This window comes from Neophocaena asiaeorientalis, unplaced genomic scaffold, assembly GCF_003031525.2.
Source record: "Neophocaena asiaeorientalis asiaeorientalis breed wild unplaced genomic scaffold, Neophocaena_asiaeorientalis_V1.1 scaffold692, whole genome shotgun sequence".
In the NCBI taxonomy this organism is placed as follows: domain Eukaryota; kingdom Metazoa; phylum Chordata; class Mammalia; order Artiodactyla; family Phocoenidae; genus Neophocaena; species Neophocaena asiaeorientalis.
In genome coordinates, this window is record NW_020172814.1 from 84325 (window position 1) to 110422 (window position 26098).

Genomic DNA, 26098 nt, shown 5'->3' on the forward strand with positions numbered 1-26098 from the left:
TGCACTTGGGCTTCCCCAGTGGCACAGTGGTTAAGAATCCGCCTGCCAATGCAGGGGACACGGGTTCGAGCCCTGGTCTGGGAAGATCCCACATGCCGCGGAGCAACTAAGCCCGTGCGCCACAACTACTGAGCCTGCGCTCTAGAGCCCGTGAGCCACAACTACTGAGCCCACGTGCCACAACTACTGAAGCCCACGTGCCTAGAGCCCGTGCTCCGCAACAAGAGAAGCCACCAAAATGAGAAGCTGGCACACTGCAAGGAAGAGTAGCCCCAACTCTCCACGGCTAGAGAAAGCCCGCATGCAGCAACAAAGACCAAAAATAAATAAATTAATTAATTAAGAAAAAAAGAAGCATTGCACTGAAAATGACAAGTAAGAAACCATACAGACGCTGAATGCCGAGCTTCCTGCCCACTCTGCCGCCGGCCCGCTAATAATCTTCTTCCCCCAGCTGGCTTCAATGAGCAGCCAGGCCCTGCATTTCAGGCATGAAACAAAGATCTTTTGGGAATTGGACCACTACCTATGGACAGTGACCTTAGTAACTCTCCTAATAAACATGCCTAGCAAACCTCACGTAAGAGTGAAACTCAGCCATCCAACGTTAGCCCCAAACCCTGGCTTTCCGGGTGTTTTTTTCCTAAACACCCATTTCTCATATACAAACAGGTACTTAAGCATCAATAAACATCTGAGGAAACTCTTTATCATTTATGTTAGAGGCTGAAATAAACACATTAATAAAGGAATGCTACAGGGTATACAGAGATGAACCATGCTGCTATCTATACTTTACTTTGAAACCCATCAAAAAATGAGAAGGTTTGATTGACAGATGGATGGATAAATGGGTATATGGATAATAAGTGAGAAGGCAAATAGAGCAACCTGTCCCCTATACAACTCTTTCAACTTACTATGTTTGAAAATTTTTAAAATAAAATATTGGGGGAAAAAAAGCCACTAAGAGGTATCTTAAGACTATGCAGGGGAAAAAACTCCCAAACTCAGTTTCATTTATATATGGACTACACAATATAGAGTGACAGTGATGGAAATATTCTAATTTTGAAAAATCTAATTTACATGCTCCACTGAAAAAACTAAGTAAAAAACCCTGTGAATATGAATGTCATCTTTACCACCTACCCACCCCTCGTATCCATCCACCTGTCTGTGTCTCTCTCTCTTCCTCCTTCCCTCCCCAGAATAAGCAGTTACAGTTGATGTGTATCTTTCCAGGTTTTTTCTATATATACATATGAGATTAAAAAAATAAAAAACAAACCACAAAATTGAAAATAACTCACAAAAAAATCCGACAAAGTTTTTTGCTGCGTAATATACTTCGCAGATCATATATAGTTTACTGCCTTTTCTTAATAGCCAAAAAGCATTTCCACTGTACAAGTATACTATAATTTGTTAAGCTACTCTATCAATTAAAACAAATTCCCCATTATCTTTTATCCTAGCTTGTTCATTTATTCATTCATGTTTAGACTTTTGATCAGGAAACATTTTTAAAAACCTTCTTAGAGTGCATGTCTACCCATTAAAAATAATACATAGGGAATAGGTGAGGAAATATTTGAGTACCCAGAATGTTCCAGGTGCTTTTATATACACTAGCACTAAGTCTCAGCAAAACTCTGCAAGGTACTCACTCACTCTATAGTGGGGGCAAAGGAGATTTTAAAGAGCACACTTGTACAAGGCCACAAAAGTATTAGGAAAATAAACAGAATTTAAGACCAAACTGCAGTTTCGTCCCTTTTCACCTCACCGCTAATGATGAAACAGAGATAGGTATAAATTTTATTGAAAATAATTAAAATATTTTAGAAAGTATTAATATTTTATCGAAACTAATTATAATCTTATACACACACACACTTAGTATATGTACTTTTAGAATACTACTTTCAAATCATTTGATTAAAATGAATGTCACAGAATTATGGGAATAGCATCATATTCTTTATTTTGGTCTTGGCAAAAAAATTAAACTGAAATCAATCTACTAGTCCCAAGCTGGAAAGGCTTGACACAAGTACTTGGAGAAGACAAAGCACTAGGAGAACCTTTTAAAACAGTGTAATAGGGCTTTCCTGGTGGCGCAGTGGTTGGGAATCCGCCTGCCAATGCAGGGGACGCGGGTTTGAGTCCTGGTCTGGGAAGATCCCACATGCCATGGAGCAACAAAGCCTGTGCGCCACAACTACTGAGCCTGCACTCTAGAGCCCATGAGCCACAACTACCGAAGCCCACACACCTAGAGCCCGTGCTCCGCAACAGGAGAAGCCACTGCAATGAGAAGCCCACGCACCTCAGCGAAGAGTAGCCCCCGCTCGCCACAGCTGGAGAAAGCCCGCGCGCAGCAACGAGGACCCAATGCAGCCAAAAATAAATAAATAAAATTTATAAAAAAAATAAAAAAAGTGTAATACCTAAAAAATATTTTTACCTGTAAACACTAAGAATATATATATGTTATAAATTTATATAATACAAATATAAATTATAACTTAAACATTAAACCTTCTAAGAGTTAATATATAACCTTAAATATTAAACTTTATCAGATGTATACGTACTACATATTAAAACTGTGTGATACTAAGTTTGTGCCCAAGAAGTCTCCCTGAAACACTTTGAAGATTTGTTTATTGGTCTCTAAGTATGCAATCTGTATTTGTTAGAATAATTCTGTCTTAGGAAATTTAATGCACTCACCTAAAAGCTACACACATTAACATTGAAAAATTCATACCTATGACTCACCCTCCTTCACTTCTGTATAAGTGGCTTGATTTCTCTTGTTAATTACAAAGCATCAAGGTCCTCTCTTAGCTTTGTCTCTCTCTATAGGGCAGTCTGTAATAAACTTTGTAATCCACACTTATTTAAAAAAGGAAAAAGCTTACTCTTGCTCTTTATCACCATTGCTCTATCCATAAATTCAATGTGATTTGGAAGTAGAGAGAAGCAGAACAAGCAACTGTGGAGAAGTAAATATATATACCTGTTTTATGGCTTGTTGAGCCAGGAAAGCCATCTGCAGGGGGTTGGGCTTTATTGCTTGTCGTGGCGTACTCTGGTTTGGTGGATATCTTAGCTGTTGAGGATGAGGAGGAAGAACTGGTCCATTGGGTTTGGGGCTGTGATTCTGAAAATTTATCAAACGTGGAGGAGGTTGCTAGAAAAAAAGAAATTCAACCAACTCAGTGACAATCATCTCCTGAAAGACGAAGTACAAAGAACTCCATTTTATAACTTTTACAGAACGACAGCAATTCTGTCACAGATGAATCATTTATTAAAATTACAGTAAGGGTACGGGGGGAGGGGACAGCCTTCAAGAATGTGTATAAGCAATTTAAAGAAAAGACGTTTTATTAGGAAAGACCCTTGGGAGAGGATTTTCCAGCTGCAAGTAGGCTAAACTAGGATTAGATCTAGGCCACACTGGGAAGTAGGGAAAACTTGTCGTTGGTATTCTTCTAAGTCCCTGATGATTATATTCTGTAAAGAATTGCCCTCTTCAATCTTCCTAAAATAATGTGATGGTAGAATAATTACTAACATTTACTGAGTAGTTATTACATGTCAGGTACTACTTTAAGTGCTTTACATGTGTTAACCCATTTAATCTTCACAATGATCCCTAAGGTAGGGATTACCTCTGTTTTACACAAAAGGGAACTGAGATATAGAGAATTTAAATAACTTGTCCAAGAGTAACAAAGATAGGAGGAATGGAGCTGAGATTTGAACTCAAGTCCTCTGCCTCCAAGCAGTAAAACATAAATAACAGATGAATATTAATAACATTTAAAAATTAATGATAAAAAAAAAAAAAAAAAAATTAATAAATCGGATCTTATTGAGATCAAACTATGTGCCAGGCATTGTGACTGGCATTTTACATGTGTTATCTCATTATTACCCTCCCCTCATTTTACAAATTAGGACACTAAACATTAAAAAGCTGGGATAACTTGAAAAAAGTCACACAGCTCGTTAAAGGCAGCACTAAGGCTTTAATCCAAAACTAGTCTGCCATTTCATTACCCAAACAGGTTTTGGTGTTTAGCTGGGGGTTAAGGTACTAATTATGGCTTAGAGGATGAGTCTCTCTAAAAGAAAACAGATTTTGAAAGGACACCCTTCAAGGACAACAGTGGTTGATTATAGGGCAGGGTAGGGGCTGGGAAGGCAAGCCAAGTTTGCTCAATAAATGCTAGCCCTAGAAATTGAGACCAGTGTTCTAGAAAAAGGTAACCGTATATGCCAGTCTCACCTTGACTACCCAATTCTCTCTAAGGTTGGCAACTTATTGCAAAGTAAATACTTACTTTCAGGCTATCTTAACTGCATATGAATAAGAACTTCTCAGAAAGGGAGCTATTAACTCCCACATTCAAGGTGGGAAAAATAAATGTGAAATTTATAAAGGCTGAAATAGCAACATCTTAAACTTTGACACTGTGAAGGCAGACAGCCATAAAGTGTAGCTCTGCCCTCTTTTTGTTCTTTTCCTTCTCCCATTTTTGGAATTCATCTCCTTTCCTGGGTAAATTATTTCTCTTTCCCTCTCTTGCAAATTAGTTGGCACTGGGTTCACCGTCAATAACTTTCAAGAGTGACCAGCAATTACAGACCCAATGAAAAGTAGATTTAGGCACTATTTGAAGATCGAGGGAAATTCTTGAAATTCTATTCTTCTGGGTGAAGAACAGAAAAATATTAGAGAAAACGAGAAAATGAAAACATCTTATAAAAGCGTAAGCCTGAAGCCATAGCAATTCTCTCTGATTCTTCTATTAAAGTTTTGTGACTTGAAGGGATTTATATCATAGAAACACAAACAGAGAATAACGGGGGAATCATAGTGGAAAACTTCTAAGTTAATCAAAGAGACAATTTTTTAAAAAGTGGAAAAGCACCCAAAATGATCCTTAAGGGAGAACAAAAGTAGTTATGGAAGTCTTCTGCCTACCCCTGCCCTGAGATTTATATATTGATTCAGTCAAGAAATGACACTTGATGCCAGAGTACTGTACTCTGTGAAAAATCAGTGTGGGACTGGATGTCGACTCTCCCATCAAGGAATCCCAGTGTGGGAAGATGTAAGGTGATTTTTCTTTCCTCTCCCAAACTGTTATAGTTGATTGAGTTAATTTCTAAGAACCCTGTGACAGGAAAAGCAACTTGAAAGAATAAGACTAGCAGCTAGTTATAAGCATAAAAGAAATAGCAAAACCAGTGCTATTTTAATTAAATGGAATCAATTAATTTGCAAGAAGGAAAAAAGGGAGAGAATAGAGAAATAATTGAGAGCTTAAGCAAACTGACATATAATCATCACTATCCTCACCTTCACTCTAAATACTTTTATTATTACAGGTTTTCATTTTATTCTAGGTCAGTATAACCATGAAGCATAGCAGATGTCCTTCTAACATCCACCCACTGTTTAGGAAATTAATGTATACATATGAATGAGAGTTATCTCCAGAGCAGTAAATCTAGCCCGGGAGTGACAACCATTATGTATAAAATAACATACTTAGATCTAACAAACTTAGCCCTGTCCATTAGAGTATGATAGAGTATACTGTACACCGCTCAATAAACAGAGATGCATAATGTTTATCAAGTTTGTACCACTCAGTCATATAACTATGTATTCTAGCTCTGTATCACACAACTCTTTAATCATTCAGATTACACGGCTAATCTTCAGAGGAAGAAATAGGGAACTACTGTATAAGTGATTTTTAGAAGGAGGCCTTTAAATTGACCTGGGTCCTATTGGACAGATGTAGAGTATGATTTGAACACACCCACAAAGAGGCACACATACACCCTGCTTACAGACAGATATTTCCCCACATATATATGCAAATAAACTGTTAGAAAACTAAGAAAGCAGGTGGGTAGGGCAGTGTAAAAGTTTACAGATGAGGGAAAACTGATGAGTGAAAAATGTAGGAGTGGGTATTTGGTACAGAAGAGATAAAATGAGAGATGAGAGTACTGGAAGGAAGTTCGGGAGTCATTGAGAGGGGACAAAAAGAGAGGTGTGTGAGGTAATGACCAAAAGATGAGAAAATGACTTTACAGTTGATCTTTGAACAACACAACATGGGTTTGAACTGTGCAGGTTCACCTAGACATGGATTTTTTTCAATAGCGAATACTTCAGTACCACACAATCCGTGGTTGGTTGAATCCTCAGATGCAGAACAGTGGATACAGAGGAACCACAGAGAGAGAGGGCCAACTATAAGTTATACATGGATTTTCAACTATGTGGAGGGTTAGCACTTCTAACCCCTGCATTGTTCAAGGGTCAAATGTATTGATAAGTGGGAAAATTAGGCTGCATAATAAAGATTGTACATTATATATATCATATAGCAGTAAATCCTAGAGAGAAATAATAAGATCAAAAGCAAATTTCTGAGATAAGCAGGCTAAAGGCTCGATCAAGGTCACTTCTGGTTTGTCACTGCTTATATAAAAAACTGTTTGAGAATGTGACCAAGTCACGGAGTATCTATTAAAATGCCTCAGTTCTTCACTCCTTAATGAAAAGGGAATTAATACAAATGATGGATTTACCTTATTTCAGGTTAAGTATTAAATAAAAAATCACTGTAACATCTCTCGGACACTTAAGATAAATAATCATGCAAATGCTTAGTACTAGTCACTTAACAAGTAATTATTTTCTCTCTCTTTTCCTCTTCACATTTATCTTCAGAACAATTTGGGTGCTCTGCAGTCTACCTGCAATATGTCACCCTGTAGCCTGCAGAGGTAGTGACAAAATTATTCCTCAATTTTCTTAACAAAATCTCAACTCTGCCAGTTGCACTCCTGATATCGAAAGCGTACACGTCTTTTCCCATTGAACACTCACCAAACAAAGACCACTTAAATTGCTTGTTATTTACTTCCTTTTAAAACCTGGGTTAAAACAAAGTTCAAGAGGAATAATCGACTGGTCATACTAATATTCTCCTGGATTTGACATGCCTTCTTAATCAAATTACTAGACAGCCATAAACTTCAAATACATCACACCTCAGGCCTTCACAGAAGCAATTTAACAAAATCAGTATCTACATATGCCCACAACTTTTATTCAGGGTTGAAATAAGAGTCCTATGAAAATCATGTTTTGTAAAACTGCTACCAAAAAATGCTATTATGCCATTTAATTGCTTTTTCATAAAGAACCACATTATATATTCCTCTTAGTGCTAGAAAAATACTAGTAAAAAATTTCTCCTCTAATGGCATGTTCCTTTTAATCAAATAATATAGATATTATTCCTGTTTCTTTTTTGTTTGGCTGACAAAAAGTTGAGCTAAGTCTTGCTCTCAAGCATGATGAGAACCCTTAGCCTAGCTCTGCATGCTTTGAGTATTCTTAACACTTATTAATCCCTCTGCCATTTCATTTGTCATTTACTGTAAATCAGTTCAAATTCTTCTGAGAAATAGGGAGTATAAATTAATAAATAAAAGTAACTGAAAATAACAGACAATTTGTATGGATTAAAATAAGAATGGTTCATGGAACATTTGCTCAGAAATAAAGTTTGAAAAAGGTAAACTTCTAACGAATCAAACCCTTGTCCTTTTCTATTTCATTTTGTCCTCGTTTCTAAGATGCAATGTGATTTTCTAAACACTGCATCCTTACAGAGAAGAGATAACCTAAAGTATTAGTCATCCTGAAGCACTAATATAAGAATTATGAATTACAGGTACACAACTTTTCCCATCAATCATATGCATTGGTTATTTAGGAATGGAATCATTTATCCTCTTATAATCTGAAGATGAAAGACAGCAGATGAGAATAGATGTCCCAATTAAATAAACCATTAATTTCTTTTTGATAAGGGCTAAAATCTAGAGTTAAATCAGGGATCCTTAATGTGATAAATTTTTATAAATTCATATATTTAAGTCAGGGATGAAAGATGCCTTGGTTATTTTAGGAGCTGCTGAATACAACTGTACTATAATTATCTAAGTTAGGACAGGCCTGCTTCCAAATTTACCTGATGAGAGATGGAAGGTTGCTGGATGGGCCCCTGCATTCTAGGGTTTGGTAAACCCACAGGTGCTGGCCTCCGTTGCACCTGTTGCCTCTGAGCCATTACCTGTTGCTGCATATGCTGGAGTCGTAATTGAGCTAGGCTGATCTGTGTTGGAAACTTGGATAACTGGTTTGAAGATAAACCACCTGGTGGCTGTGAATTCTGTTCCGTGACAGGATTCTGCTTAGGCATTTGTGGTTGACTCTCTTTATCTTCGATTACTAAAGAACCTAATTAAAGAGAAAAGGTTAAGTTCTAAAGATTTTCTGGTAGTGAAATACCGTATTTTGTAGGGCTATTTTTACTGATCTTCAGAATTGCCAAGGAACTTCTTTTTCTCTCAGGAACCCTTTATACTCTTAAAAATAGAAACCCCAAAGAGCTTCTGTTTATGTAGATTCTATCAATCAAAATTTACCATATTCGAAACTAAAAATGAGAATTTAAAACATTTTTCCTCACTAATTCATTTAAAAGTGACAACCCATAATAACACATTTTTTTGAAAAAATACTTATTTTCAAAAAAATGTAGTGAAGAGTGGCACTATTTTACATTTTCAAACATCTCTTTAAATGTCTGGCTTAATAGCTGAACTCTCATACCTGTTTCTGCATTATCTAATATATTGTTTAAATATATGAAGAAAATCCGGCCATACATGGATATGTACTTGGAAACAGGAGGCCTGTCATTACCTGAAGGAGCCTCAGACCCTACTTTGAGGACTGCTGTTGCATATCAAAACACAACAAGCAAACCTGACACTGGATCTAAAAACAATACCACAGTATTTCTGATTTAGTTATCTCTCAAGTTCTTTACACCTTCACAGAGTACACTGTTAGTTCTCTGATGGAGAATACTCTGCCTTATAACTATACTGTTAAGAGTTTAAAGGTACCTCTAACAGGTGTGGTCCAAGCATAAGGCAAAGCTTGATTTCTTCAACAGCAGAGACTCAGATAAATGTTTCTGATTTAATAAACATTTGTATCCTAAAAAATATAGTTATCATTCACTAAATACTTACTCTGTATTAGATACTGCGACAGTAGGTCTATGTATAAAGTCCTCTGTACAGATAAGGGATTTAAGGTTCAGAGAGATTGAACAACTTACCCAAAGTCACAAAGACACTAACTGAATATTCATCCAAATCAACATTTTTCCCTTGCAGTCTTCTATAACATGTTTCTCAGAAGCCGTAAATAACCAAGTTTGGGAAACTTGTCTCCTTAGAAGATTTAAAATGTAAATCTCATTGTAAATGGCAATTTACAGAGCTGTATAGGACAGCTCTGAGAAGTCCTACAGTAAAGGATATTGTTTTACAAACTCCTCACAAACAGATGTTTTTGTTTTCGCTGTAGACTTATCTAAAACTATATCCATTTATGTGTATACAGTTACACATATTCTTAATTTTATTTATGTTTACATCATGTGGTCTATGTTTTAAATGATATGCTTACAAGTACATACAATTCTACATATGACTATTTGTGTGGATATATAACTGTGACAGGTTCTCTATATAGCTGCATGTATGGTGGAGGGTAGGAGATAGTTAACTTATATACACGCTTTGTATTAAGATGCTTCTTTTTAGTTACATAGGTGAGAGTGTGTATGATTCCAGTTGCTTGCTATGTATCAATCAATCAATAAATATGTGCTTCTAGACTGAGCTGCAGGAGTCAACTTACGACCTTTCCTTCAAAGGGTCACCTTATTACCATTCCTTATTCTTCCCGTGTATGAATGAGGTTTGTGTAAGCCTATTTCTTCCTTTCCTGGTGTGTTCTGAGAGCACTGGCTCTCTCTCCAGCCGTTTCTTCCTTTCTTACCCAGAATCTAGCTTAGGGAATGAGAGAGCAACCATCTTTCAAGATTTTGAAACAAAGTCAATGAGCCCAAAAACTGTCATCAAAGGGAATACTGGTGGTTGATGAAGAATGTATATGGAATTCTTAAATTTCTGTTTCTATAGTCTCCCTGTGAGAAATTAAGAAAGGAGGCAAAAACTGAAGACTTTTTCTACTAGCACATAATGTAGCAAGTACTGCCTGCAAGGATATTTGATGTTACCAAATGATACCATGATAGTCTCCCTTTGTGATAACTCAGTGCACTCTAGTACTTAAAATTTGGGCACTTATCTGTACATATGGTACACTTCAGTTAGGAGGTTAAAAATTATATAATAATTACATAAAAGGCAAAAGAAAAAATGAGAAGTCTTCCCTAGCTAGATAAAGCAAATGAACCATTAGGTGCCTGATGACTGGCTCTCAAGAGTAAGTAAGCCAATATTTGTATGCGAAGTCCTGTTTTAACAGAAAACATTCTAAATATAAAAAATCCTATATTAATGGCAGTCACAAGTCAAGAGTTTTATCAACCATTCTGATAAGTATGTAATTAACAGTACAAGCAAGATTCTATGGGAAAGAAAAAAACTCCTAAATCCAGAAATCTAGACACCCTGTGAATCAATATAAAGGATGTTTCATATCATCCACATATTTACATGTGTGTTTATATTCATGCATGTGTCACGCATATACACATGCTAATGAAATACTAGTGAAAATTCCATGTACTTAAAACAAGATGATAAACACACTTCAGGGGTGGAAGGGAATACATTTTCAATAATCTCATAATCATTAAGAGTTCCAGAAACAAATGGCACTTTGAGAAAATGTACATAACAGCCTACCTAAATTGATAATATTTTGAGCCCAGAAACTAGGATCACAGTGAAATTGGATGGTATTGTTGGTCACTGGGGAAGCATCACACCTTGCTCGAAGGAGGTGCCGTAACCGGTATGTAATCTAGAAGAAAGCAGAGAGACAACTAAACATCAAAATCTTTATTAGCGGGCTTGCCTGGTAGCGCAGTTGTTGAGAGTCCACCGGCCGATTGCAGGGGACACAGGTTCGTGCCCTGGTCCGGGAAGATCTCATATGCCGTGGAGCGGCTGGGCCCGTGAGCCATGGCCGCTGAGCCTGCGCGTCCGGAGCCTGTGCTCCGCAATGGGAGAGGCCACAACAGTGAGAGGCCCGCGTACCGCAAAAAAAAAAAAAAAAAAAACCACAAAAAAACACAAAAAAACCTTTATTAGGCAAGTAATTTATTAAGTTCCCAATAAATACACAAAAAATGGTCTCTGTATCATATGTATGCTAACACAAAATAAGCAATCATATATATATATATATATATAAGTTATAAAAAAGTGGACATACAACGCAGTTTTCCTTCCAAAACATGTTATTAGTTTTGAGGTACAACTCAGTTAGCTATACTGTTGAATACAAAAAACTAACTTTAACTATCTTAAAGTTAGTTTTTTGAATTATTTAAACTTCACAGAAGCACCAACGAAGTATTTGTAAAATAAAAAATTTTCACAAATTCTGCTCTTTTATTTATTTTACTTACTCTTTCAAAGAAGGATGCAGAATTGAGATTAGGCGGCTAATGAATTACAGAAAATACAAATTACTCTCTGCTCAGGAAACATAAGTACAGCTCATAACTAGGCCTACGAGTGGGATGGCTCTCCTTGCTCCTATGCTGTGAATCTCGGGTCATCACACCACACCCCCCACCTCTTCCACACTGCAGTCCTCAGTGAATACTCAGTCACTCTCCCTCAGTCTTGAAGAGTTCAGCTCCTGGCTCACCATCACCAATGCCAACATTACTCCTGTCTTAATTCTTGATGATTTTATATCCAAGTAGATGATCTTTCTTTCCAGCTTACTCCCTTCTAGTGCCCAGATACCAATAATCCTACAAACCCTAAAGGTCCTATAAACCTTTGCTCTTAAAATTTTCCCTGTCCTTCGACCTCATCTTACCAATACCCTTACCTTAGCCCTCAGTTTCTCCTTCCAGCTCAAATCCCAGGGTTAATCCTCATAATCATTTCCTGGTATACACCCTCAACCCCTCTTTCTCTCACATGTCAAACTACACATACTCCCTTCCCTCTCCTCAACCTTTTCCCCAAACAACAACCAACAAACAACACCGGTTAAATCTAACTTTTGACTCACTATAATTGGACTGATAAAGGGACTGACCAAACTTCAAACACAGCCTGCTTACTTTAGGTAGGGCCCTAAGGTTGACGGGCCTCTGGTCCTTCATGTCCCTACTCTCCTAAATGACTATTTCAAACCTCCTTTCCCTTTTCAAATCTCCAGCATCTCCTCCCCCATTCTCCATCTCAGCTGATGGTCCTGATTACTGTTCACTGAAAAAACAGGATCAGGGAACTTCCACAAACTTCCACCACCTACCAGTATTAGCGTTCCCTCCTATCACAATGGATTAACTGGCCACGCTTCTAGCTAAAGCCAATCCTTGCACTCGTGCAATAGTGCCCAACACCCTCTTGCCGACACAAAGACACTGCCCAGCAATTTTCTCCCCTCTCCTGTATCCATCAAGCTTTCCATTTTACTGCATCAGTCCCATTAACACATAAACATGTTTAACTTTTCCCAGCTAAAAACAGAACTCTTGGCTCCTTTTCTCCTGCCATCAACTGCTCTCTTTTCTGGCAAAACTCCCACTTTTCTGCTCTCTTTTCTGGCAAAACTCTTCAAAATACTCATCTATAATGTCCCCCGTTCCTCTCCTCCCATTCCTCCCTGAAACCATTCAGGCTTAGTAGCTTTTCACATAGGTGGTCACTTGGCCCTCAGGGAAGCATTTTCTTCTCTTGGCTTTGAACAAACTATGATCTCATGGTTTTCCCCTTATTTCACCAGCTGCTATATTTTAAGGCCGCTGAGAATAGGTTTGCGTCCCAATGTACCATCTCAGTTTCCATTGTTGGTTCTTTCACATCTCCCACACCAGGAATGTCCCAGGGCTCAGTCTTGCAACTGCTCTCTTTTCTCCTGCACCCACATACTTTAAGTGATCTCATCCAGTCTCATCGTTTATCTGACTCTTAAATTTATATCTCAAGCCTGGACCCCTCTATGAACTTGCACTTCCAACGGCTTGCTCAATATCTCTACCTGATTCTCTAACAGGTACCTCAAATTTAATATGACTAGAAGGGAACTCTTGATCCTTCTCTTCAAGTCTACTTGTCCTATGATCTTCCCCACCTCAATTATTGGCAACACTATTTTTCCTACTGCTTAGTCCTTGGTTCCTTTCTTTTCCTCATGCCTTACGTTCCACCTGTCAGCAAATTCTGTTGGCTCTATCATTAAAAGATATGGACAATCCTACCAATTCTCCCATTATCAACTCTACTGTTACTACCCTGGAAAAGCCACCTCATTGCAGTAAGGTTATAAACAGTCTCCCTTATTTCTCCCTTGCCTTCAACCACCTAGTTTTTTTTCAGCGGCCAGAGTAATTGTGTTAAACTGTAAATCATATTCTGTCATTCCTCTCCTCAAGTCCCTCCAATGGTTTCTCATCTCACTTAGAATAAAAACCGAAGTCCTCATAATCAACTACAAGGCTCATATACTATTTGGCTTTCCAGTACTTCTGACCTTACTCATCCTAGTGTCTGCTCATTCACTGTGTTCCACCCTCTTAGGCCTACTTGCTGTCCATATCACAAATAACTCCCACCTCAGTCTTTGCACTTGCTGTCTGTACTTGTGCTCTGCCTGAATACTCTCCCCGAGTATCTGCATGGCTTGCTTCCTCACTTTCTTCAGGAATCTGCTCAAATATCACCCTCTTTAGATAGAATTCCATATCTAAAATCACAATCCTACCCCAATGCTCCTCGACTCTTCCCTTAATTTACTTTTCTCTAGAGCACTCAATACCATGCAATGGTCTATACATTTTACTTATTTTGGTATTGTGTATCTCTTCATTAAAATGCAACTTAAAAAAATATTTATTTATTTGGTTGTGCTGGGTCTTAGTTGCGGCTCACGGGTTCCTTAGTTGCGGCACATGGGCTCCTTGGTTGTGGCAGGCAGGCTCCTTAGTTGTGGCATGTGAACTCTTAGTTGTGGCAGGCAAGTGGGATCTAGTGCCCTGACCAGGGATCAAACCCAGGCCCCCTACATTGGGAGTGCAGAGTCTTAACCATTGCACTACCGGGGAAGTCCCTAAAAATGCAACTTCTTGAGGGCAGAGATTTTGCTTTGTTTTCTGTTCCCTTAGTACTCAGAATGCCACCTGATACATAACAGGTATTCAATAAATAATTTTTGAATAAATAAGTTTGCTTCATTCAATTGCTAAATTATCTTAAATAGCTATAATAAATTCTGTGTAAAAAAACGTATTTATTTTGGGACTATGTAGGATACATGGCACAGTGTTTAGCAAACAGCACTCAACACAATGTTCTTTTGCCTAAGTTTTTCTACCTTTCTTAATTTTTTTTGCATCTTCTAATAATTCTCATTATAAAACATGCTCATAATATGCTAAGCAAAAGAATTATGGCAAAAACTTTCCTATGAGGAGTCATAAACCCTGGCTACTGTAAAAGATAAATAAGGATTAATTAAATATACCTGTTGATCCCTTCAGATGTATCTGAACTTAAACTCAGGTTTCACACTGAAAACTTAGCTACTGTTCAAAAAGCAAAGGACAAAATTATTTTAAAAACTATGGAAGATGTCAAAACAGCTTTTCAGATGGCAATACTGTATACTGTCTCCTTTCTATTGAAGTTAAAATAAACTTAAAAAAGAAATTTAGTATTCAAGTTTCCAGTCCTGTAAAATATAACATAAGGTTTTGTCTACACTTATTTATAGCTTCTGACAAGAGATGTTATCTGCTACCTTATTTATTTACCATCAATCTTTCATTGAGTTCCTATATATCAAGCACTGGGTAACACAAAATTTTTACCCTTTAAGAAGTAAAAAGTCTAATGAAATTCACAGAAAAATAGGCAAATGTAATAATGGTAGATAAAAGTCAGTAATAGTATGATGGATATATGCATAAGGGCTTTGTAAACACAGAGAAGGGTAATCCAACCCAGTCTTGGTCATGGAAGGCTGCCAAACGGAAACAAAGACACATCTAAACTGAACCTGGTAGTCTCTACAAAGATGAGGATTTACTCAGGAGAAAGAAAAAGCATTCTAAGAAAGGCTAACAGTACCCAGGCAAAAGACCATGACATTCTGAACCCTGAGGACTAAAAGCAAGGAATTGTCGATGAGATATTCAGGAAACATAAGTCTTTGAAGATTAATTATATGGGAGGACGGGGGAAAGGGAGTAAAAAAGATTGTGGATTTCCCTTTTACTACCTATACCTTAACAGCTTCCTAATCACTAGTATTATAGAAATATCTATTGCTAGTAAAAAGAATACTGTGTTTTACTCTCCTGGTCTCTTCTGTCGGTATTTCTTTTTTTTTTGTTTTGTTTTGTTTTTTTGTTTTTTTTTTTTTGCGGTACGCGGGCCTCTCACTGCTGTGGCCTCTCCCGTCGCGGAGCACAGGCTCCGACGCGCAGGCTCAGAGGCCATGGCTCACGGGCTTAGCCGCTGCGCGGCATGTGGGATCTTCCCGGACCGGGGCACGAACCGGTGTCCCCTGCATCGGCAGGCGGACTCTCAACCACTGCGCCACCAGGGAAGCCCTGTCGGTATTTCTTGCCTTCCTTCTAAGTAATATAAGGATAAACTCAATGTTTAACAGATGACAGAAGAATCCTAAGGAAATACTGTGAAAATGTTTTAAAATATATTTAAAACTGGACTTCTGAAAGGATCCTGCTATTCCAATGGGTTTGGTCTTTTACTGATTATAATTCCTATAGCAAAAAAAAACGAACTAAGAATTACAAGCTAAGCTTGAAATTTCAGGCCAGCAAGACGTTTCTTTTTAATTTTTAAGCATATAAAAGCCATCATTAAAAAAATAACCTTAGTAAACATGGCTATATTTATGAAGCATAGAAGCTGTAAAGGACAGAGTTGCATAATATAGTGACTTTCAAATTTTCTGAGGTTAAAAATCCTTCTAAATGTTTAAAAGTAATCACAAGCCTTAGCTCTGCATTCACTATAGGTAACTTATTTTACTAGCTTTATCTGTTGCTAGTGATGCGATTGGGTTCCACAGGCTTTTAAAAATTAAAAAACACAATTTAGTAAATCAGGAAGCTGGTAATACTGGTTCCTTATGCTTCACTGTGTTTATTTTCTCCTGTGTATAATATAGAGACCAATCTTCCTCTCTCCTATTTCAAGAGATCATTGTGCAGATTAAGTAATCCCATCTTCGAGTTTTTACTGTTTTCTTTGTCTTATAATCACAAACAAAATCATAGAATAAAATCAGAGAAACAAATTCTTAAACTGATAAGGAGACTGAATATCTGATTGTGTGAATAACATGCTTTCTTACACACATACAAATAAAAATATTCATAATGGGTCTAGTTGAAAAAAAGACAATGCTCTCATTTTCTCCCTTTATCCGTTTTGTTTGACTTACAGGAAAACATAAGTAACAGAGAACGTATGTACTGTATAGAAGCTGTTTTTCATTAGACCAATGAAGCAGTAAAAAGGAAGAAAAAGACTCAAGATTGACCACATCATTGATAATTATGAAAGAAAATAATCTTAAGTGTTGAATACAATTCATGATTAGGAATACTTATATAAATCAGTTTTCTAATAAGTTACTCAATATTTGAACCTAGTTTACAGAAGTTCATCCTGAAGTGCATTTCCTTATTTCAAAATGGTCATAGAAAATTCCTTCCACAAAACTGAGTGGGTGAACAGAAAACAGACTTGGATGTCATAATTTGATTTCAAAGTGTAAATCTCTGTGGAATCTTTAATAAAATAAGAGTAAAGCAGGAGATTTTAAGAATGCTTATGTGGTGTGACTTCCACGGCTGAATGTCTTCTAGATCCTTTGCTACTAAAGGTGGTCTACGGAGCAGCACAGCAGCATCACCTGGGAGCTCGTCAGAACCACAGAATTTGGCCTCACCCCACATCTACTGAACCACCTGATTAGTATGCAGTGACCATATTTTCAGTAGCAAGGTTCTAGACTATTCTGAAAACAGCTGAACAAATGAGAGCCACTTTTCTCTAGCAATGGGGTTGAAATATCCAGCACCATATATCACTGACAGAGTAAGAAACGCAGTACAGACAAAAGGAACACAGCCTCTGGGTTCAGGTGTCCAAGCTGAGTGGCCTTAGGCATGTTACTTAACTCTGTGCTTTGGTTTCATTACCCAAACAATGGATGGATAGGTATACCTATCTCATAAAAATGATGGAAATGTTTAAATAAAATATTACATGGAAATGCTTAGGATTAGTGCCTGGCACACTACAGGTGATCAGGAAATGTTTACTCTAATCTTTATTGTTAGTATTAAGTTCAACTGCCACTAAGAGAAAACTTGGAAAAGAACAAAACAGGAGGGATGATGGTAGATTAAAATTGAAGATACGCCTCAATCATGGCAATATAAGATTTTTTAAAACCAAAATATTTAGATTGATAAAAATTAGAAAAAGGTAAAAAGCATTTAAGTACAGACTAATGAACATTTCTAAGTTTTAAGCATTCTAATAATTCCATTGTTTCTCTCTGTATTTTGATAGTATGTTAAATGCCATACTTAGTTTATCTTACCAGTCGCTTGCTATAAAGTAATGCTGTACTGCTGCCACTGGAAACTGCCCATTTAGAAAAATGCATGACATGTTCCAACTGTTTAGAAAGTCCAGCCACTTCCTGCTGCTGTTGCATAAGTTTCATCCGATGATCTTTTGCAAGACTCTGAAAAAAAAGTTTCAAAATTAGTTCTGCATGTAATATATATTTTAATGGTCATCGTCAGATTACCCAATTAGAATAACCACCACCTCTAAGAACCCAGGTGATAGCAACCTATCCCTTGGTACAAAGGCTCATTCTCACTGAAGTAAAAACCGTTCCCCCAGTGCTGTAGCCACCACCAACGCCACCCTGCCTCTGCTGCCTGCCCCTTCTCTACAAGGCCCTTGGTCTGGTTGTACATATTTTGGGATGCAGGTTTCTGTTCATGCATCTTTCAGTATCCAAAGAGGTACAAAACCGTGGATTAGCTATAACACAGTAAATGCCCATTAAATTCAATACTCACAAATAAAATAGATGTACCATCCAGCAATCAAGTAAAGTTACCAGATCACATGATTTACTCAAGCACATGATTTCACCTTTTAGGCATTCTTATCCTGATTGCAACTAGTTTGTGCCAAGTCATGCCACGTGGTAGACAACATTTATGCTTTGTGTGTAGTAAAAAAAAAAAAAAAAGGAAGCAGGCTTCCCTGGTGGCGCAGTGGTTGAGAGTCCGCCTGCCGATGCAGGGGACACGGGTTCATGCCCCGGTCTGGGAAGATCCCACATGCCGCGGAGCGGCTGGGCCCGTGAGCCATGGCCGCTGAGCCTGCGCATCCGGAGCCTCTGCTCCGCAACGGGAGAAGCCACAACAGTGAGAGGCCCGCGTACCGCAAAAAAAAAAAAAAAAAAAAAAAAAAGAAAAGAAAAGGAAGCATATAATTTTTGTCTATTGAAAATTACCATGGGAACCAATTGATATAGTGACTAATGGTACCAATGCACTCAAAAAAAATACAGAAAAGCAGACTATAGAATTTCTCTAAGGGAATTATACAAGCAAGAACATAGGTTAGTCAAAAGTGGAAGAAAAACCCACTGAACCTGTGCTATTTTAAAGGTCTCTAACCCCAAATCTCCTTTACCTGGCAAGGAAAGGAGGAGAGAACAGGACTTTCTACTAGCTCTAAAAAAAAGTTTAAAAGTAAAATTGCTACACTCCAATATGGAATTATATTCTCAGTAGAGAAAATGAACCTAGATCCTGGCCCTAGTTGGTTTCAAATTTGGAAAATACACATATGCTAAACTGAATTAAGTCATTGCAGTGACTATCAGTGGCTTTGTCGTATCTAATTTTAAGTCCAGAGATAATTTACTTATTAGGCTATTTCTGACCTCTGTAAAAACTAAGCGTTACTTTGGACACATTCTAGAAAGAACAGAAATTCTGTTGACTTTTAGGGATGTTGCAAATTGAGAATCAGAAGCCCAAGTTTCTTGGTCTTCTATAGTAACAAACTATTTGGGTCTGGAGTCTTAGTAAATACTGACTACATTTATTTGCCTTAAAGAAGGATTCTGTGAACCAGGAGACTGGGTATGAAGACTGAAAAGCATTTTTAAAAGGTGCTGCAAAAATTATAAGTCAAGGGCTTCCCTGGTGGCGCAGTGGTTGAGAGTCCGCCTGCCGATGCAGGGGACGTGGGTTCGTGCCCCGACCTGGGAGGATCCCACATGCCACAGAGCGGCTGGGCCCGTGAGCCATGGCCGCTGAGCCTGCGTGTGCAGAGCCTGTGCTCCGCAACGGGAGAGTTGATTTAAAATAATACTGATGATGAGGTTCATCCCTAGAGATTTGGGGATGTGGTCATCTTTTGTTCTTTATCTTGATTTTTAAAGAACTCCTCAAGTGATTCTGATTTACAGTGAAGTTTGGAAACAGCCACAGCAATGTGTGCACTATTCATCTCTGAGAAGCAAATCTGTGTGACATTTGATTTTAAGCAGAGCTTTGAAATCTTTTAAAATAGTTTAAATGCTTCTATCTAAAGTAAAACCCAACCAAACAAACAAAAAAAAACACACCACCACCCGCCCCCCAGAACCTTGAAAACACAGTTACTGTAAATGTATTCCTCCTAGCTGAATACTTTTTCACTAAGTATTTGTTTCCAAGAGGAGAGAGAATTATTTTGGTCTTTGTTTCCTGTATGATTGATAAACCATGGGAATGACCATGCTTCCCCAGGAGGAAGAGAACCTTCTGACAAACACCTTATAATTTTGTCAACTATAACATAAAGATGTCAAACTAAATTTTTTCTATGAGGATTTTTTTTAAATCTCCGAACATCAGGATTCTTTTATTCTCTTCTTAATTTGCTCCTCTACTGTTAAATTCTTTTTGCACCAATATATTAAATGGATACCAAAATATCATGCAATTAATATTATGTTAAGATACTATGTAGAAGTTGTAACCTCATGTTATTTGAGTCAAACACTGACTCTGGATCTTGCCTTCATGAATGTAAGAAAGCTGATTAAGTTAGTAATATTTTTCTTACCTGCAGTGACAAACAACTATCTTAAGTGCCTTGAGCATCTCCCCCTGAGTACTGCTTTCACAATTAAGACTGCTGAGGGCAGGAGGCACATCCTTTTACCTAATTTCTCATAAGGTTAAATGTATATATTTGAGAACTAAATATAACTAACTTAATGTAACTTTCTGAAAAACTTTGCTCAGTTGCACTCCTCTGGTGACCCAAAGCTGTCAATTCAATGAATCTCTAAAAAGATTCATCTCTTTACATCTCTTTAATATTTACTAAGCTCCTCCTTCAAGCAAGGCATTATGCTTTGTGCTCTGAAGTAAACAATAAGGATTAAGACATTCCTACTGTATCATAAAGCCGTAAACTGTCAGCTACAAGGTAGAGCCTGAGAATGGAGAAAAATATTACTGAATCAAATGTAAACAATTACATGAAAAAGGCTGTGATTTCAAATTCACAAATACACGAGAAAATACTACGTTAAATCACTACAACATACTGTCCCATTAACAGTAACTTACCTCAAGCTGATGCAGTAGAGCTTTTCCTTTTTTATTTATTTCTACCATCAATGTAAATATGGCAACTTTAATATCCTGTTCCACCTGTTTCTGATTTTGATTTACTTCAATTATCCTGAAAATTAAACAAAAGGGGGAAGTCTAAAATCTAAAGCAGAAGATTTGTTTTACAATATGTAATATTGATTTTCTAATCCCTAAATTAGACCAAAAAGTTTTCAGCTCTTAAAAGCTCAGCTTTTTCTAAGGGTCCTTCAGTTTAAACAGACTTTCTTGAAGATGAGATAGCAGAAATATTAATTCTTCCAAAAGACATAGTCAATTCAATCTTAAAATCGAAATGTATAAAACTGCAAGAGAATGAACACATCTTAAAACATTATTTGGAAAGATTATGACACCTGGAAAAATTCTCAGCCTAAAAGGTCGGACAAAAAAATGATTTATAAACAAGATAAGGAAAACCAGGACTGAATGAGTTCTACTGTATTCACTGCAACTAAGAAGTAGAAAAGCTTAAATGTGTCACTATTATCTTAGTCATCTGAACTGTTACCCATTCATTATATCTGAATAAAAGCAGAAAGACGATAATAGTAGTTTGCTACTTTTAATAGCACATTTGTCTTGAAATAAGCAGCCAAATAACAATATGTTTTTATCAACCAGCATATACATTTTTTCCTTTGATGAGAGAAAATGGGAATGCTATTTTCATGGAGATCAAGACGGATAGGAAAAAAAATACATAGCATTATACCAGAATATCTTATAAAAGCAGAAATAGAATAATGAGGCATCCACCATCAAACATTCTGAGATAAACAAAAAGCTTTACTTCTAAGGTAGATAGCTAGTGGGAAGCAGCCGCATGGCACAGGGATATCGGCTCGGTGCTTTGTGACCGCCTGGAGGGGTGGGATAGGGAGGGTGGGAGGGAGGGAGACGCAAGAGGCAAGAGATATGGGAACGTGTATATGTATAACTGATTCACTTTGTTATAAAGCAGAAACTAACACACCATTGTAAAGCAATTATACCTCAATAAAGATGTTAAAAAAAAAAAAAAGCTTTATTTCTTCTGCCTGCTTATCTTCCAAAACTTAAGATGAAAAGGGCAGGGATTTTTTTCTCTGTTGGAAATTCTTTTTTTTTTTTTTTTTTTAATTATAGTTGATTTACAACGTTGTATTAGTTTCAGGTGGACAGCGAAGTGATTCAGTTATACATACATATATATATTCTTTTTCAGATTATTTTCCCTTATATGTTATTACAAAATATTGTGTATAATTTCCCTGTGCTATACAGTAGGTCCTTGTTGGTTACCTATGTTATATATAGTAGTGTGTATATGTTAATCCCAAACTCTTAATTTATCACCCCCCCACCAACACTGGAAATTCTTCAAGATAATTATTTGATATCAATATTGGCTAGAGGATCAAGGAAACCAGATAGGTCTAGGAAGCAAACCTCAAAAAAAAAAAAACAAAAAACCCCAACAAAACAAAAAACCCAACTAATTTAAATCCTCATGATGGTAGAACAGGATGAAAAAGGGACAAGTAATGCCATGTTTGCACATGCATAAAGATGAATTAATAAGTCATTCCAGTAAATTTAATCCTTCTATAATCAGGTAGCTATAAAGATACAAAGAGTTAGCACCTAATCCAAAGAGTCTTTAATTTTTACCACAATTCAAAAATTAAAATCCTTCCACACCATAATGTATTATTTTGTAAAAAGAGCATAAACTACTACTACTAAAAAAAAAAAAAAAAAAAAAAAAAAAAAAAAAGGTAAAAAAAAAATTGGAAAATTCACACTATGTGATTTTAAGACTTACTATAAAAAGCTCTAGTCATGAAGAAAGTGGGGTATTAGCAAGAAAGAAAAGCACAATGGAAAGAGAGTACAAAATAATCTCACACATATATGGTCAACTGATTTTCAACAAAGGTACCAAGGCAGTTTAATAGCAACAGGATAATCTTTTCAACAAACAGAACAAGTGTTGGAACAAATGAATATTCATATGTTAAAAAAAAAAAAAGAGTAAACTCTGGCCCATAGGTCATACCATATACACAGTGAAAGAGTAAGAAAAAAGTCAAAAGGGTGAATTTCATCAACGGTGGATCGTTTACATAAAATTAGTTATTTTACAATTACTACTGTTTGCCACTAGATGGTAGAGATTATCTACCCTTATCATTCCATAAATATTCATTATATATTTTCAATTACTCAGATACAAAATTTTAAACCCACCAATTACATCAATTTGGCAAAAATACAGTACTGTTATTAGAATACAACAAAGGAAATAGTATTTGGTCAACTACAGTTCTCAAGAGAAAGGTAAAATGAAATGAGAGCTGATAACAAAAGAATAATAGAAACTAAAAGACGCACAAGAGAACTTTTATTATCACAATGTATAACAGATGTAATAATAACACCAGGGAGTCAAGAAAAGGTTAAATTATGTTTAAAATCTCCTTTAAGGAAAGCAGGTAAGCCAAGGAATTCCTTGGAAAAAAGTACCAAATGCCCCACCCTAGCCATGTTGAAAAATGATGAGTAACAGACTGTGACGACTGATCTTAAGGAAGATGAACTACAAAAAGGCTGATATACTTTTCCCTATGAACAACATTCAAAGCCCCTGCAAGGCCTCTCTTATTCAGGCTCTTTCTAATAAGCATTTCTTTATCTATTTAAGCAGTGACATGTTACTTTCATGTGCAAAACAACAAAAGAAAGGGAACATGGGATTTCACAGGTGTTGTAAAATGTCAGCATGTGCCTCAAATGGGATGCAAAGGGGGGTACTAGGCAAACTCCCTCCTCACCACAGAGGTCAATGGTTTGCTCTCCAATCACTGAATTTTAGGACATGAGCCTTTGGACAGTTGATGATTTACCCCCTTGGAGGACAAACAGTATAACAAGCAATATGTAGAAGCTGTTTAAGTATTGTATCTGACAAGGAGTAAAAGGTATGTGAAACAGTTTAACAAGCCCTGTCTCCTGGTGTTCTATGATCTCTGCCTCATTGCAGTTAAAAGCTGACAGCTCAGGGGAGGCATCTCTAAGTCTAGCAATCCTTAAAATAGCAATTATGTATCTAATTAAGTGTTAAAATATTTTACGGTACTATAAAAATAGTTTTGTTTTTAAATCCTGGCATTTCTTGGATAATTGGAAAACACAAAATAATTAAAAATTAATACTTACTGATAAATGAGCTGTTATTAAATGTAGCTTATTACCGTAATAGTTTTGAAATTTCATGGCTGAAAAGAATACTTTCCAAACTTCCCAGAAATCCAAAGTTTCTGGAAAAGTCTTATCAACTATGTGTTATTAGACCCATCCGACAGCTTACTTGGATGTACTTCACCATGAGTTAAGTAAAATGTCTGTTCTTAAAGTTAATATACTTAACACATTATATATAGATGATTTAAGTAATACCATAAATATAAATTTACCTGTTTTGGATCTGATTTCCTGTGAATTTTATGTATTTTGTTTTTTCCATCAGTTTGGTGATTAGTGTATCTATGATCACTTTCTGGTTCTGAAAAGCTTCTTCTATAAATTGATATCTGAAAAAATAATAAGCAATTTATTTCACACAAATGTCTGTCTAAAATGAGGAAAAGCCTCAAATAACTAATAGGAAACTATTTATGAGTATAAAGGATATAAATAATAATCTTTTTAAAATACCAAATATATCCACAGAAGGCAGGTCCCCCCCCACCACCACAAATTCTCTCTTAAAAAGGAAGGAGTCTTTACAGATATTAATCATGGACACTCTGTTTTTTTAATTTCTATTTTTTAAATAAATTTATTTATTTTTGGCTGTGTTGGGTCTTCATTGCTGTGTGCGGGCTTTCTCTAGTTGTGGCGAGCGGGGGCTACTCTTCATTGCAGTGTGCGGGCTTCTCATTGTGGTGGCTTCTCTTGTTGCATCTAGGCGTGTGGGCTTTGGTACTTATGGCGTGCAGGCTCAACAGTTGTGGCGCACAGGCTTAGTTGCTCCGCAGCATGTGGGATCTTCCCGTACCAGGGCTCAAACCCATGTCCCCTGCACTGGTAGGCGGATTCTTAACCACTGCGCCACCAGGCAAGTCCATGGACACTCTTTAAATAATTTTTAAAATCTGAGAAAAACACATTCAATCATTCAGTTTTACAAGCTTAACAGGCTCCCTTGGTGGACCCGGCAAAAAGTAATCATAGATAAATATCTATGTAGATTTATTAACTATTTTGCAATTTTATAATTATGAAAGTTTGATGCTTTGTAAACAAATATTTTGAAGATCACTTTTAAATAACAGGCTTAAATATACCTTTCAATATTCATTGTGCTACAGGTCACAAATAACAAATATTACATGCTTTTAATAAATGGGGGGAAGTGAGGCGATGGGGGTAAAACTCCTGATGTTATGCCTTGCATGTGACAAAGCTTCAAGCAACAATATCATAAAATACCTAAATTTAAAAAAAATTGACTTGAAAATTAAGATAACAACCTCTGACAAACTATGTAAGATGACTCTAAAGGAGCTCTAGAGAAACAGATGATGTGTAAGATACATAAAAAGAGTTTTATTAAAAGTTTTTCATAAAAGGCACAAAATACATTATTTTACATGATGTGATTTAAAAGTGTGAGTGTAATTAAATCAGTAAGTATTATAAGTAGGGTTGCCAGAGTTAGAAAAAAGGGGGAACACACAGTTAATAATATTTCTATTGGATTTCTTTTATACATAATCATATCGTTTGTAAATACTGACATTTAAAATTCTTTCTTAGGTGCAAGTTTTTTTATCTTAGTAAACTTTTTTTTTGTTATACACTCTTTGGGACCCTAATACAATGTAATTATTAAATGAAATGATCAAACTGGTCGTCTTTATTTAGGTTTATCCTAAACTCAATGCAAAAAATTTACAATATTCCATTATGATGTTTTCTAGCTCTTTTCATAGATAATCTTTATCAGGTTTGAGAAATTTTCTTTTATTCCTAGTTTGCTAAGATTGTATATCATGGATATACATTTTTTCTTGACTGTTTCTTCTGCCTCTGTGGAGATGGTCATATAATTTTTCCTTTAGTCTTTTAACAGGACGAATTACATTAATGATTTTCAAAGGTAAAATGAACTTTGTATTCCTATAATAAGGCTAACTTAGTTGTGATTCTATTATCCAAAAATCACAATGCTCCTG

The 26098-nt window shown here is 36.5% G+C and overlaps 1 protein-coding gene across 2 annotated transcripts in view; it reads right to left on the reverse strand.

Annotated features, from left to right (window-relative positions):
* TRIM24 (tripartite motif containing 24) overlaps positions 1-26098 on the reverse strand; it is a 96754-nt gene that overhangs the window by 18426 nt on the left and 52230 nt on the right. The window contains exons 5-10 of one of the 2 annotated variants that reach the window (XM_024741643.1): positions 24335-24451; positions 20832-20946; positions 17777-17923; positions 10852-10969; positions 8190-8356; positions 3029-3202 (exon numbers count right to left, since the gene is read on the reverse strand). In XM_024741643.1, the coding sequence (XP_024597411.1) occupies positions 3029-3202; positions 8190-8356; positions 10852-10969; positions 17777-17923; positions 20832-20946; positions 24335-24451 (838 nt within the window). Of the gene's footprint in view, positions 1-3028; positions 3203-8087; positions 8357-10851; positions 10970-17776; positions 17924-20831; positions 20947-24334; positions 24452-26098 lie in introns of both variants that reach the window. The other variant, XM_024741642.1, reaches the window with a different exon arrangement.